General features: G+C 37.6%; 1 protein-coding gene across 1 annotated transcript; it reads left to right on the top strand.

Annotated features, from left to right (window-relative positions):
- Nucleotides 1-5,516: 5,516 nt before the first annotated feature.
- LOC127627862 (phosducin-like protein) lies at nt 5,517-13,938 on the top strand. Its single transcript, XM_052104454.1, has 5 exons — nt 5,517-5,641; nt 7,821-8,004; nt 9,931-10,112; nt 11,770-12,045; nt 12,698-13,938. Exons 2-5 carry the CDS (start codon nt 7,830-7,832, stop codon nt 12,980-12,982), a joined length of 918 nt encoding a protein of 305 aa, XP_051960414.1. The 5' UTR covers nt 5,517-5,641; nt 7,821-7,829; the 3' UTR covers nt 12,983-13,938.
- Nucleotides 13,939-14,260: the final 322 nt, after the last annotated feature.

The following is a 14,260-nucleotide window of genomic DNA, read 5'->3' as shown; positions in this document are numbered from 1 at the left end:
TTGGATTAGTACTAAGAGTTTTGAAAAATTGCCACTTTCTTGTGAAAATAGTGCCAAAGCAATAATACAAAATAAATACATTAATAAATAAAAATAAAAATAAGGAAACGTAAATTAAGGTTCATGTTTGGCCGCAAACAGGGAAATTCACTCCACAAAACAGATTTTTGGAACAAACCATGTTGTGTTTATCCTCGTTGCATATCAAGGTGTATTTAATGAAGTCTGGTCATATTTTCATATTTTTTTGTGGTTTCAAGGATAAATGGACACCAGTTACATATTTTTTTTACCCTTTTTCAAACAATTTTGGAATGCCCAATTCCCAATGCGCTTTTTAAGTCCTCTGGTCACCTTCAATTCAAATGGCGGAGGATGAATCCAGCTGTTTCCGCGTCTGAGACCGTCAACCCGCGCATCTTGTCACGTGGTTTGTTGAGCGCGCGAAAAATGTTCTCGTTACATTTTACAATAATCTTGTGTTTTGAAACAATGATTATGTGAAAGAAATCATGTACAGCAGTAATGAAAGCAGAAGTGCAGGTTTTGTTATAAGTGTGATCAGTTGAAGTTTTGTACTAAGAGTTTTCAAATGAAGCATTTGTGAAAATAATAACAAAGCAATGAAAATAAACTGCGTTTTTATCAAAGAAACTGTGTGTGTGCATTGCTGTTGTTTTCTTTTAATAGTGATTTGTCTTATTTGTTTTTTATCATTAAAGGCAATGGCTAATTTGTACTCTATTTGTAATAAAAATTATATAAATATATTTAACAACTTAATATTAAGTATTCAAAATAAAAAATATTTTTTTACAGTGTATCTGATAACCAAAAAACATCATGTTAAAATTATTATTTGATTTCAATAATCAATTTAGGCAACATTTTCAATACAGGGAAGTATATTTCTGATTGACATGGTCCTCTATGAGAAGTTTGCATTTGAGGAAAAAAATATCCCCATGTTTTCACCGTATGTAAATGTTCAGATATTAATAAATGAATAAACTTTTCCTACATTACCTTTTACATTCAACCATGAAAATGGCATAAATTTACATACATGTGTCATTCAGGGAAACGTTATTTTTATGTGCAAACTAAACATCTGATGAATAATAGAGATGGAAGACTCTTGCAATCTCACACACACACACACACACACACACACACACACACACACACACACACACAAACAGCCAAAGCACCTGCCAGTCCAGATAGAGTTGTGAATGCCCCGTTATCACTCAGCATAACATTTGTAAAGAGTAGAATAAGACCAAGTGGGAAAATTGACATTCGCAACTTCTTTAGAAAGAAACAAGCAGGGGATGAGTTTGAGAGGATGCCAGAAACTCAAAGTGTAGCAGCAGAGACAGACTTAGCGGCTACAGGTTTGTGCAGGGTTTGTGTTTGCTAGCTAGCAAACCTTAGGTCTCAGGATAACAACGGTTAAGTAAGCATTTCTTTGGAGAACACAAAACAACTCAATTAACCTACTTGGGGGAGGTTGTAGCTCAGGTGGTAGAGCAGGTCGGCTGCCAATCGCAGGGTTGGTGGTTTGATTCCTGGCCCACATGCCCAAGTGTCCTTGGGCAAGACACTGAACCCCAAGTTGCTCCCAGTGGAAGGCTAGCACCTTGCATGGCAGCTAGTGGTGTGTGTGTGTGTGTGTGTGTGTGTGTGTGTGTGTGTGTGTGTGTGTGTGTGTGTGTGTGTGTGTGTGTGTGTGTGTGTGTGTGTGTGTGTGTGTGTGTGTGTGTGTGTGTGTGTGTGTGTGTGTGTGTGTGTGTGTGTGTGTGTGTGTATGTGATTGGGACACAGTGTAAAGTGCTTTGGTAACCTCTAAAAAGCACTATGTAAGTGCAGACCATTTACTAACATTATCTAAACCACCTAGCTAGAACTTTATATCATTGCTGGTTAGTGTATGTATACACGACAAGAAAGTTTGAGGTTTGGTATTAACGCAATAATTGAATGTGACATGACAGAGTTTGCCCCAATCGTATATAGCCTAGTTTCCATCCACCTTTCACACTATTTTGTTATCGATTGAGACCAGGAAAGACACAGAAAGGCAACAAATAGTACAATATGATGAAAACACAAGGAAAGAGAGAAACAGAAAACAAATAGATGGTGACACCATGAAAGACACAGAGTATGGGGTGCATTAACAGAAAACGGTATACAGGAGTTGTTACTTAAATGGAATAAAGTGTTCTTCATCACTGTTTGTCAGTAATGCATTTAGCTGTATTTTGTGCTTTGGGTGCAGTGGGTCAGGGCTAAGCCCCTAGTCTCTTCAAACTCTAAAACCACCCCTGCTTTGAGGAGCTTGATGCTGCTGTGATGGACTCAGGTTTTTAATTGAGTGAGAGTAAAAAGTACCCACTTTTAAACCTACTCTAAAAGTACAATTTTATCCAAAAAGTTACTCAAGTAGATATAATGGAGTAAATGTAATGTGTTACCACCCACCTCTGGACGCGGTGAAACGACAGTGACAAAACTACATTTACAGCAGCACGTATGATCCACATTAAGTAGAACTGAAACTGGAGCTGGCAGGTCCAAAGATGCAAAACTAAGTCTGAACTTCTACCTTATCTCCTGAAGTTGTTGGCTCATTATTCGTGTGGCATTTGGTTTCTCCAACCTGCGCTCTCTGGAGCCGACCATTTTATAACAATATCATTAGCACAATTAAGTTAAAGAATAAGCTACTATATCATACAGGCATAAAATACTGAACTGAAATGGTCAGCGTTTGTTGTAGCCGGAGAAATATGACCAATCTTTAGAATGTGTAACTGTTTTTTAAATAAGAGTTTAAGTTTAAGCGTGTGTGTGTGTGTGTGTGTGTGTGTGTGTGTGTGTGTGTGTGTGTGTGAGCATGTATTTATCACTTTGTGGGGACCAAATGTCCCCATAAGGATAGGAAAACAAGACATTTTTAACGTTGTGGGGACATTTTATCGGTCCCTATGAGGCAAATAGCTTATAAATCATACTAAATCATGTTTTTTAAAAATGCAGAATGTTTTCTGTGAGGGTTAGGTTTAGGGGTAGGGTTAGGTTTAGGGGATATAATATTTTGTACAGTATAAAAACCATTATGTCTATGGAAAGTCCCCATAAAACATGGAAACCCAACGTGTGTGTGCGTGTGTGTTGGTGAGTATGTGTGTGTGTGTGAGTATGTGTGTGTCTGTGTGTCGGTGTGTCGGTGTATGTGTGTGCGTGTCTCTCTGTGCACGTGTGTCTTTGTGTGCGTGTGTGTGTCAGTGTGTGTGTGTGTGTGTGTGTGTGTGCACGCGCGCGCATGTGTGTGTGAGAGAGAGAGATATTTGTCTAAAATGTTTTCCAAATGATAGACATGGTTATCATAAAAATGTATCTGAGGTTCTGTGAGGGATACAGATTTTGAGAAGTTTTAATAGTAATAAAAATTGTATTAAATGAAACCCTTTTTATTACAGCAAGTGACTCCAAGTTAAGTGCTTACTTTCTTATTTTGATTTAGTAGATTTTATAGTGGATCAGTAAATGTGAATCATGTATTTTTGTCTGGCAATATTGCACATATAGCTCTTCAAGCTAATAACTAAAAAGGGATTTTTTAAATTATTAATTGACTGAATACATTTTTTTTTCCATCAGATCATAATGATTCATAATAAAATGGCGATGATTGCTGTATTTTTCAGTTACTCAAATCAAGATACTAAAGGTTAGTAACAAGAAAAGCTTTATTTAGTAAGGAATAATAATTCAAATAAAATCACATGTAACATGTAAAACCCTCTTCATTGCATTTGTCCAATGAGAAGTGCTGCTGAACTCAATGAAACAGGATGTAGGAGATCAGAGACATCGGGAGGAGGAAACCTCCCTTATAGATTCCATCTAATCAAGACAAAATGTGTTTTTTTTACTAACACAACAACTGCACTGCTAATATTATAAACTCTTTATGATCAATCACTTGTATTTTAGTTATTTAAGTTACTTTGGAGAAAAGTGTCTGCTAAATGAATAAATATAAACCAGTACATGGTCAACTAAAGACAATGCCATTGCAAAGATCAGTGTCACAGCACTTGTCCACTGATTCACATGTCCCGGTACATCCCTTGCAGACCGTCACCTTAGTGCAATCTATATTAAAAAAGGCACAAAACCCCATATTTAATAAGATATAAAACAATTTCGGATTTTCTCTGTGAATCATTTAGAAAATAACAACAAAGAGATCAACAAATGAACATTTTCACTCCAGTGGCATCACTTTCAGTAAATTATGACTGAACTTACCAATGAACTTTGTTCCACTTTTTTATCATACATTTGGATTGTTCATTGGAACATGTCACCTCATGATCCAAGCACAAACCCATATTATTACTTTGGCACTGATAACATTTGAGAGAGTTTCCTTCAATGAGAAAAAAAGAAACATTCATAAATCTGTTAATAAACTGACACATTCAATTTTTTTTCTACCTCCTGTGAGAAAAATGAAAAGAAATACAATAGAGATTTGCAGATCCATCATTGGTCAGGAGTGGGATGAAATCTCAAGGTTTAAGGACACTTTTATGACTGCTCAAAAAGGGGAGGGTTTAATCTGCTGAGAAAACTTTGAGCTGTTTCTTAAAAAGGAACTTATTCCTACACAAGCTGCAAAAGTGACAATTAACATAAAAGCAGCATTTTGTTTGAATCTGGGCTAGGTTTCCCAAAGCACAAAACTTAAGCAGTGCATTAGACTAGAGGCATTAGATCCACTCCAGAGGCGATGCAGAATTTTCTAGAAGAAACAACATTACACCCATTTGACTATGTACATGTTTATTTTGCTGCTTTTTATATTCAGTGGATGTGGGGTGCTACAAATGAGGAATTATGAATATGATAATGAAGACAAATATTATTATTATCAGTATAATAATAATAATTATTTTATAGACACTTCATGGTGAGTTTCCCTTGACACTTTTTAGAATTTTACTACATTAGTGGTTAGTTATGCTTAAGCTTTGGGCTATTGGCCCCTAGATTTTTCTTGTTAATCAATAGTTCTGTACATATACAGTATATACATATTTATGTGTGTGTGTGTGTGTGTGAAACAACTGGGCATTATGAACTTGCATTTAAAAGGTTTAAATCCTGAAAATGTATAACTTTTTTGTAGTTATGATCAGGACTGATGTTGGTTAAATAATTAACTCATTGAAAGTGGAAAATAATATTATTATATAATGTTATTATGGCAGTTATTTTGACGAAAATATTTTTGTCCTTTAAGGACCTCTGAGTAACTTTTTTATATTGACGCACAAGGGTTAAATACTGGATGGCTTTCTTACTTGTTTTAAAATAATTGGCCAAAAAAATCTGTAAAATCAGTTGAAAGGGAAACTGTAACGTGACGTTATTGTCTTTTGTCTCAAGGTCGACCCGCCTTCTGTCAATCGTTTCATGCTCTCATTGGTTTGTACTGATGTCAGTCACCTGTTCTGCGCCGTGATTGGCTCCTGCTTGTACTCGCTCTACAGCAGATGTACAGTAGTGTCATCACAAGCGGCCGTTTCAGAGATTAACTTTGCTATAAAGAAACCATATATCGGTAAGATTCAATCGTGTTACCACACTGCAAATGGTTTAATAATCATATGTCTCATTTGTATTAATTAAACGTTTAAAATCTGTACGCTTTTAAAAATAGTAATTCCGTGTTCTGGTCGTTAAGCGACTAGCTAGTACACTAGCATTTTAAAATGGCATGCTAACACACACAATCACGGATATCACATTTTAATGTACATTCTTGTCGATCAATCGTTTGCAAATCATGCGGCCTTTAAGTAAGTATTATTGATTATTTATTTCATTAACGTTGTTTGATGTTCCTCAATCATGATCTGAAAACATAGCCAGCTAAAAGGTTATGTTTGGCAGACTAGTTAATCCCTTTACAGATTTAGACGAGGTGAATCGTTCATTTCCTCCACATTATGATCTATTGTCAAGTTGAATCAGGTAGCTTATATATTGAAAACTCTAAGATTTTACAAACGCTTGTTGTCCTAGATATGCGTTTTTACATTTATGTACTCATGAGGTCATTTTGAACAAGATTAGTTTCCAAAGGCAATTATGACGTTATCACTTTGTTACAAATTTAATGTAGAACGTTCTAAAAATGTGTAAATGGGATACTGTCAAACTTTAATGTTAAAGAGTGTCAAAAGAGTGGTTCAGGGAGCATGAGTGATCATTTTCACACATTAATTGGGCACCACAGAGTCCTGACATTAACATCATTGAAAGTCTTTGGATGTGATGGAGAAGACTTTACAGAGTGGTTCAACTCTCCCGTTATCAATACAAGATCTCGGCCAAAAATTAATGGGTGGAAATAAATGTTGTGACATTGCATAACATTTTTTTAAACAATGTCACAATGAATGTGTGCGAAAACTAAAGCGAAAGGTGGTCCTACTAAATATTAGAATATACGATTTTTTTTTTTTGGCCAGGTATTGTGTATACATGTATTAACATATGAACCAATCATGCACTACGTCTCCTCTCCAAAGTTTGCACACTTTGACTACTGATTTCTCGCAATACAGGGACAGTAGTTGTGTACAAAAGCAGCGTGTTACTTTATTTAAAAAGTAACTCCGATATTATGGTCTAAAATAAAAAAAATATTGTGTTACTTTACTCATTACTCAAAGTAATTTGATTACCTTACACCGTTACTTATATCGTGCTACACCGACACTGCTATCAAGTGGATTTCTTGTGGCCACACAGCTGTTTAGTCCCAATCCTGTAAGTTCTCGTTGCATTGTGAGTGTGGAAATGCTCTTACTTTCACTATTAAACATAGCCGTGAGTTCTACTATCGATTTTCTACGATGTGACTTCAAGCGATTTAGTGATCTCCGATCACGATCATTCAAGATTTTTATCCTTCTGGGTTTTAATAATGTGTTGGATAGTTCTTAACCCAATTCCAGTGATTTCAGCAATCTCCTTAGTTGTTTTCTTTGCTTGATGTAGGCCAATACTTTACCCCTTCTGAAACACAGTAACATCTTTTCCACGAACACGGGATACGTCTTCCGACATGGTTGTTTAAGAAATTAGAAGCTATACACTGCATCAGTTAGGGTTAACAGAACTGTTGCCAGCTGAATCATATTAATCACTGCAATAATGATCCAATACTAGGCTCTTAAGCATCTGCTTATTTAAATCAAAACGGCAACATTTTTTGCCAGGCAGTGTCTGGAGGAATGGGACAAAATTCCAGCAAAAGTTCCCCAACTTATTATGAGAAGCTTGTGGAAGGCTACCCAAAATGTTTGACCCAAGTTAAACAATTTAAAGGCAATGCTACCAAATACTAACAAAGTGTGTGTAAACTTCTGACCCACTGGGAATGTGATGATAAAGCTGAAATAAATTATTTTCTCTACTATTATTCTGAAATTTCACATTCTTAAAATAAAGTAGTGATCCTAACTGACCTAAGACAGGGAATATTTTCAACGATTAAATGTCAGGAATTGTGAAAAACAGAGTTTAAATGTATTTGGCTAAGGTGTATGTGACTTCAACTGCATATATATATATATATATTATTTAAAATGCAGTCAACTATAATCCATCAGCCCATCCATCCATGTTGTGTGACATTAAACCTCTGGTTTTGACACTTCTCAGTGTGATGTGTAATTCTCATAAGAGACTAACACTCCAAAAATGTATTTTCTTTCTTCTCTCTGGTTTAGTGTGTAGTCATGACAACACTGGATGATAAGATACTAGGAGAGAAACTGCAGTATTACTACAGCAGCAGTGAAGATGAGGAGAGTGACCACGAGGAAGAGGAGAAAGCTTCCAAAACCATCCGCGACCAGGAAGTGCTGGACGTGGAAATCGACTACAGTGCAGACGGCAGTTCGGTCAACACCGGTACGGTTGCCATGGGAACATTGCATCCTCGTTAGCCTCTAAGCAGACACCACTGACTTCAGTCAGAGTGGACGCCATCTTTAGGAAGGATGGGAGTACCTGAAGTGTACCTGAAAATCCGTTCTTGGGTTGCGTCTAATTTTTAACCAGCCATCTGTTGCTGAGTTTTTAGTCCACTGAAAATTGGTGCTTTCTGTGTTTTATCATTGATGAATAGTAGATAAAATGAGTAGTATTTGGCTGGTCATTTAATCTCAACATGGTTGCTATTTACTGCACCTGTAAAGGTGAAGTTTGTAATTTCAGTGCCCATAGCATTACCAACCATGATAGTTTCACAAACACTCCCCCCGTCAGCCATTAGTAAAAAATATAAACTAGGGCTGAAACAATAAGCATATGTGGGTAGTAACATGCTACATTTACTCCCTTACATTTACTTGGGAAATGGTAATGTTCCTGTCGTTACATTACTGGTTTGAATTTATTAAGGGTAAATATAGGGAGAATTTTGAAAGGGACTTTTAGGACAGGTGAACTTTACAGCTGCGCTCTGTCACTCGAGTCGATGCGGCATGTTTTTCTCATGGACAAGAGAGCTCTGAACTTAAGCCCAACAAGCTTCCAAATACAGAGATAAGTTGCAGTTTTCCCTTAGTGTACAGAACTAATGATCTAAATTTGTTTGACACTGAAAATACTGTAACTACACTGATCTAAGCATCCATAAAGGACTTAAAAAAGACAATTTGTCACGCATTGGAGGTCTCTGGTGACATCTGCTGGAATCAAAAAAATATTTACATAAAATAACAACTATGGCCAATAGAGGGCTTCAGTGCTGCATGCATTGGCCAATGTCTATAAGCACATGTTCTGACAAACTTTCAATTTCTAGACATTATCTCAAGTTATGCATTGGATATATATTTAAACATTATAAAAAAGACGATGATTTGCCAAATTGTAGCATTTTTTCTAAACCACTAGTGTCAGATTTTGCAGTGATGCTCCAATATGCTGTCAAACATGATGATGCTCCACAGTCAAATCTGATTGTGTAACAAAGAAAAGACAGAGTTGTTATTTCGTTTATTTCAAACATCAAAATTCACAGGGGTCAGACTCAGACTTCAACCTGTGTGGTATGTTTGGTATATATTGACAGTAAAAAAAACAAAAGCTATTAAATATGTCAGATGACGTTGATGATGTTTTTGTGATGGTTAGGGTTAAGTTTAGGGATGGAGTTTGTAAATAGAAAATATTGTTAGCCTGATATGAAATCAATAGAAGTCAATAAGAGATCACTAATATAGTCAAACAAACGTGTGTGTGCGCGCGCGTGTGTGTGCGCGGCGTGCGTTCTACATTGTGGATGTTTTATAGTCTCACCTCTTCATTTATATGTGGTTGTGTTCTGCATTGTGTCTGATTTATTTATTTTTATTTGACAAAACAAAACAAAAATGTCCCATTCATTTCCTATGGTGGAACAAAAATGACCCGGAACATCACGTACTGCCTTGAATCAAGTCCAGATTTTTTTTTGTGTGTGTGTGTGTTCAGATAGCTAGTGGAGAAAACATCACCAAGTCTTGTACCACAAATAATACAAAATATATTCTAAGAAAAAAAAAAAATCCAAATGGGTCCAAAAAGACCCGAACAGCATACAAGGGTTAATACAGCCTCTTAACTCGAGGCACAAGCTGAACTGTTGGTTAAGATCTAATGATTAATCGTTGCAATAATCGCCCGAATAGTTGAATAATCATTAGTCGATTTTCGAAATAATCGATAGTTGCAGCCCTAATATAAACTAGTATGATCAGTCTGTTGCTCAAGTGCTGAATCCATGCACATTGACAACATATCGGGGAGACACTTGCGAGATCTGACTTTATGTTTGTGTATCTCTCATAGGGCCAAAGGGTGTGATTAATGATTGGCGGAAATATAAGCAGCTGGAGAATGAGCAGCGTGTGGAGCAGCAGAAAGAGATGGAGCGACTCATCAAGAAACTCAGTATGACCTGCAAATCACACCTGGATGAAGAGGCCGATAAAAAGAAAGAGAAAGATCTGCAAGACAAGATCGCAGGCAAAGTGAGAAACGCGCTGTTCTGATCATCTTTAGGAGTGGGCGGAATGAACAAAATATTAAAATCATTATATGTTATGCTAAAATTATATTTCACAATAAAAAACGCCAACAAAATTGTTTTTGTATAAAAGGGCGGGGCGATATGTAAAAACTATTTGATCAATAATCACCTTAAAAATATTGCGATATCTGATTATATCCTCAACCCCCCCTGTTGAGAGCCGTTGAATATTTTTGCTAACACGAAAAACGAAAACTTAACTTTCAAATTGCACTTTAAACTAAACGAAAAATGCAATTAAAATAATGATGTGGTTTATAAAAATCTTAGAAACACTTCCAAATCCAAACATTTACGTCTCCAACGGCGTTTGAAATCACACAAGAATTCGTCTGCGACAACAGGTGGCAAATTACTAATAGCCTATAAATTTAGAACTAAAGCCAATTATAAATGTATTGATGATGATAATAATAAAAACAATTAATCATTACCTATAGAAAGTTCAACATATTACAGTTTCATATTAAGTGCAAGCATAAAAAATACCCTTCCCAAAATAATGCTGCCAAATGTGTGTTCTTATCGAATTTGTATTTGTATTACGTTTGGTTAATCCAGATAATGCTGCCTAAAGAAAATACAATAGAACTCGATTTTAGGTTCAAGGTACATGTGGTCCCGTATTATTTTATGATTTAATCACTTTCGTCTTAGTTTCTTTTTTAAAAAGATATATTTGAGCTTATCCGCAAAGTTGCCTTCACAATTGCCTTCACAATGCATATTAAGCGCTAACCGCTCTGTAAAAATAAAGCGAATGAATCTCCGTGCACCTTCTGAGAAGGTCTTAGGTTATTTGCATCATTCGCATACATGACACTATTCTTGCAAACAGTTTTCAGACATCTGAAACAAAGTAGAAAGAGTGATAACACGTGCACCTCTACATGCTCGTGTCCCACGAGAAGCTCCCGCTGAACTCATCAGACCTAGGAATTGACGGCTTTTCTTTTGTCTGTTCTTAAAAATATAATAAAGTGTGTTCCTTCAAATGCGTATCTTTGTGTCTAACAGCATTTCATGTCATGTGTTACTCTGAGACGTCTTAAAGGCCGCCCACCGCTGTTGCGGACAGATGAGCAAACTTAGCAGCTCATGAAATAATTTAATTTTGACGAGTAGCTTGCGAATAAGGAGCTGGATTCAGCCTCGTCGCATTTGGCAAGTGGCGGGTGCAAATTTCACACCCTAGGCGACTGTTTAAAATATCTGGCGACCTCCCAGATCCATGGTTTTGCCATTTACCGATATTATCAATCATCGTCTGTCAATGAATATCGAAATCGCCATTTGGGAGATTTATAAGACATTGGCGATATCCCATTACATCATGCTATGGCCCAGCCTTATTATTTATTAAATAACCATGAGGTAATGCCTATTTTGGGATAATTCACTGAATTAAAATAGATTACAAATAAAAGGTACTTTTAGGTGATTATTTTCTCTTTTATTTGGAACTTGCAAACCGAAAGATCACTATTATTATTAATAAATTCAAAGATAAGTCTCACATTATGACAAAAAAGTTTCAAAACAGTAAAACTGACATTATAAAGAAATACTTGTGACTTTCCATTCCTCTTTTGCTTCAGATGCCCCTTCGTGTGGATGAAGAAGATGAGGATGATGATGATGAGGCCTTCCTCCAGCAGTACCGTCTGCAGCGTATAGAGGAGATGAGGCGACATCTCTGTGGGGGGCGGCGATTTGAGAAGGTGTTTGACATCTCCTCTGGGGAGGAGTTTCTGCACGCCATTGACAAAGAGGGCAAGAACACTCTGGTGGTGGTCCACATCTATGAGCCGGGGGTGCCCGCTTGCCAGGCCATGGAGGGCAGCCTGCTCTGCCTGGCTCTACAGTATCCAATGGTAACACTAATGAGGAAATGTGTTCATTATAGGACTGCCAGCATGAAAGGAATATTTCGGGGGCCTGGATATCTCAGCGAGTACTGATGCTGACTACCACCCCTGGAGTTCCGAGTTTGAATCCAGGGTGTGCTGAGTGACTCCAGCCAGGTCTCTTAAGCAACCAAATTGGCCCGGTTGCTAGGGAGGGTAGAGTCACATGGGGTAACCTCCTCGTGGTCGCGATTAGTGGTTTTCGCTCTCAATGGGGCGTGTGGTAAGTTGTGTGTGGATCGTGGAGAGAAGCATGAGCCTCCACATGCTGTGAATCTCTGCGGTGTCACGCACAATGAGTCACGTTATAAGATGCGTGGATTGACTGTCTTAGAAGCGGAGGCAACTGAGACTTGTCCTCCACCACCTGGATTGAATTTAGTAACCGCACCACTACGAGGACCTAGTAAGTAGTTGTTATGCATCAGTAAATCTCGTCAATATTTCGGAAATGTTTTGGCTGTGAATTCTTAAGTCTGTGAATAGACACCGGTGTTTTCTATGTGTTTGGGTGTTTTGTGGAAAGTGCAACCATTTAGGCACTCTGAGTGAGAATATTGTGGTTTTGAAGAAAACGCTAAAGTAGTTCACTTCTGTTTTTTCTCTCTTTGACCCACAGGTGAAGTTCTGTCGGGTCAGGGGCTCTGCGGTGGGCACCAGCGCTCTGTTCCGCAGCTCAGCTCTGCCAGCCCTGCTGCTGTACCGCGGAGGGGACCTGGTGGGCAATTTGGTGCGCGTGTCCGATCAGCTTGGTGATGATTTCTATGCCACAGATGTCGAAGCGCTGCTACAGGAATTTGGCCTGCTTCCAGAGAAATACTCACAGCCAAACATGCACTCATCTATTCGAAACGCAGCTGTCACTCACACCAGTGACTCAGACAGCGACCTGGATATAGACTAAATGTGACGATACAACTGTTTATACATATACACACACACACACATACACATATATATATATATACATTGACATCATGATTCAGACCCAATAAAGTGACCATAAAAAAAGTGGTTGCAAATGCACATTTAAATTTCAAGATCCACACTACTGTAAATGTTTTTTTTTCTTTTTCTCCCCAATTTGGAATGCTCAATTCCCAATGTGCTTTAAGTCCTTGTGGTGGCATAGTGACTCCACTCAATGCGGTTAGCGGAGGACGAACCTCAGTTGCCTCGGCGTCTGAGACGGTCAATCCGCGCATCTTATCGCGTGGCTTGAGCGCATAACTGGGTAGACGTGGCGTGTGTGGAGACTTCACGCTTATTCTCCGTGGCATCCACTGAGCTACCCAGGCCCCAGTAAACATTTGATCTTTATAAAAACGTTACATCTCACAGATCATGATTAATGGACCAAAATAATAGACCTGATGTATGTGTGTGTGTGTCATTTCAGAAAACTCCAGAATCAGGAGTGTTTCTTTATGCAAACAAAAATGCAAAGGCCTTGTGTGTACCCTGCATTGATGTTTCACTATTTATTCTAGTTTTAGAATTATGTATTTGTTTATTTGTGTTTACTCTTAGATTGCTTTACCCTCTGTTAGTTTTATACATTTTATAGATATCCATAAAGATGAATGCAAAAATAAAAACAAAACCCAATTCTGATTTTTACTTTGTCCTGAATTTACTTTGACACACGCACCTTACAGTCTAGCTGATCCCACAAAAGCTCAATGGGGTTAAGATCCATAACACTCTTTTCCAATTATCTGTTGTCCAATGTCTGTGTTTCTTTGCCCACTCTAACCTTTTCTTTTTGTTTTTCTGTTTCAAAAGTGGCTTTTTCTTTGCAATTCTTCCCATAAGACCTCCTGAGTCTTCTCTTTACTGTTGTACATGAAACTGGTGTTGAGCGGGTAGAATTCAATGAAGCTGTCAGCGGAGGACATGTGAGGCGTCTATTTCTCAAACTAGAGACTCTGATGTAGTTATCCTCTTGTTTAGTTGTACATCTGGTCTTCACATCTCTTTCTGTCCTTGTTAGAGACAGTTGTCCTTTGTCTTTGAAGACTGTAGTGTGCATCTTTGAATTAAATCTTCAGTTTTTTTGGCAAGTTCAATCATTGTATAGCCTTCATTCCTCAAAACAATGATTGACTTACGAGTTTCTAGAGAAAACTAAATTTTTTGCCATTTTTGGCCTAATATTGACCTTAAGACATGCCAGTCTATT

Source organism: Xyrauchen texanus, chromosome 34 (assembly GCF_025860055.1).
Source record: "Xyrauchen texanus isolate HMW12.3.18 chromosome 34, RBS_HiC_50CHRs, whole genome shotgun sequence".
Lineage (NCBI taxonomy): Eukaryota > Metazoa > Chordata > Actinopteri > Cypriniformes > Catostomidae > Xyrauchen > Xyrauchen texanus.
This window is presented reverse-complemented; position numbering and strand designations above follow the sequence as displayed.

Coding starts and splice junctions, on each gene's coding strand:
- LOC127627862 (XM_052104454.1), top strand. CDS start 7,830: ATGACAACACTGGATGATAAGATACTAGGAGAGAAACTGCAGTATTAC. Junction 10,113..11,769: donor AAGACAAGATCGCAGGCAAA/GTGAGAAACGCG, acceptor CTTTTGCTTCAG/ATGCCCCTTCGTGTGGATGA. Junction 12,046..12,697: donor TGGCTCTACAGTATCCAATG/GTAACACTAATG, acceptor TTTGACCCACAG/GTGAAGTTCTGTCGGGTCAG.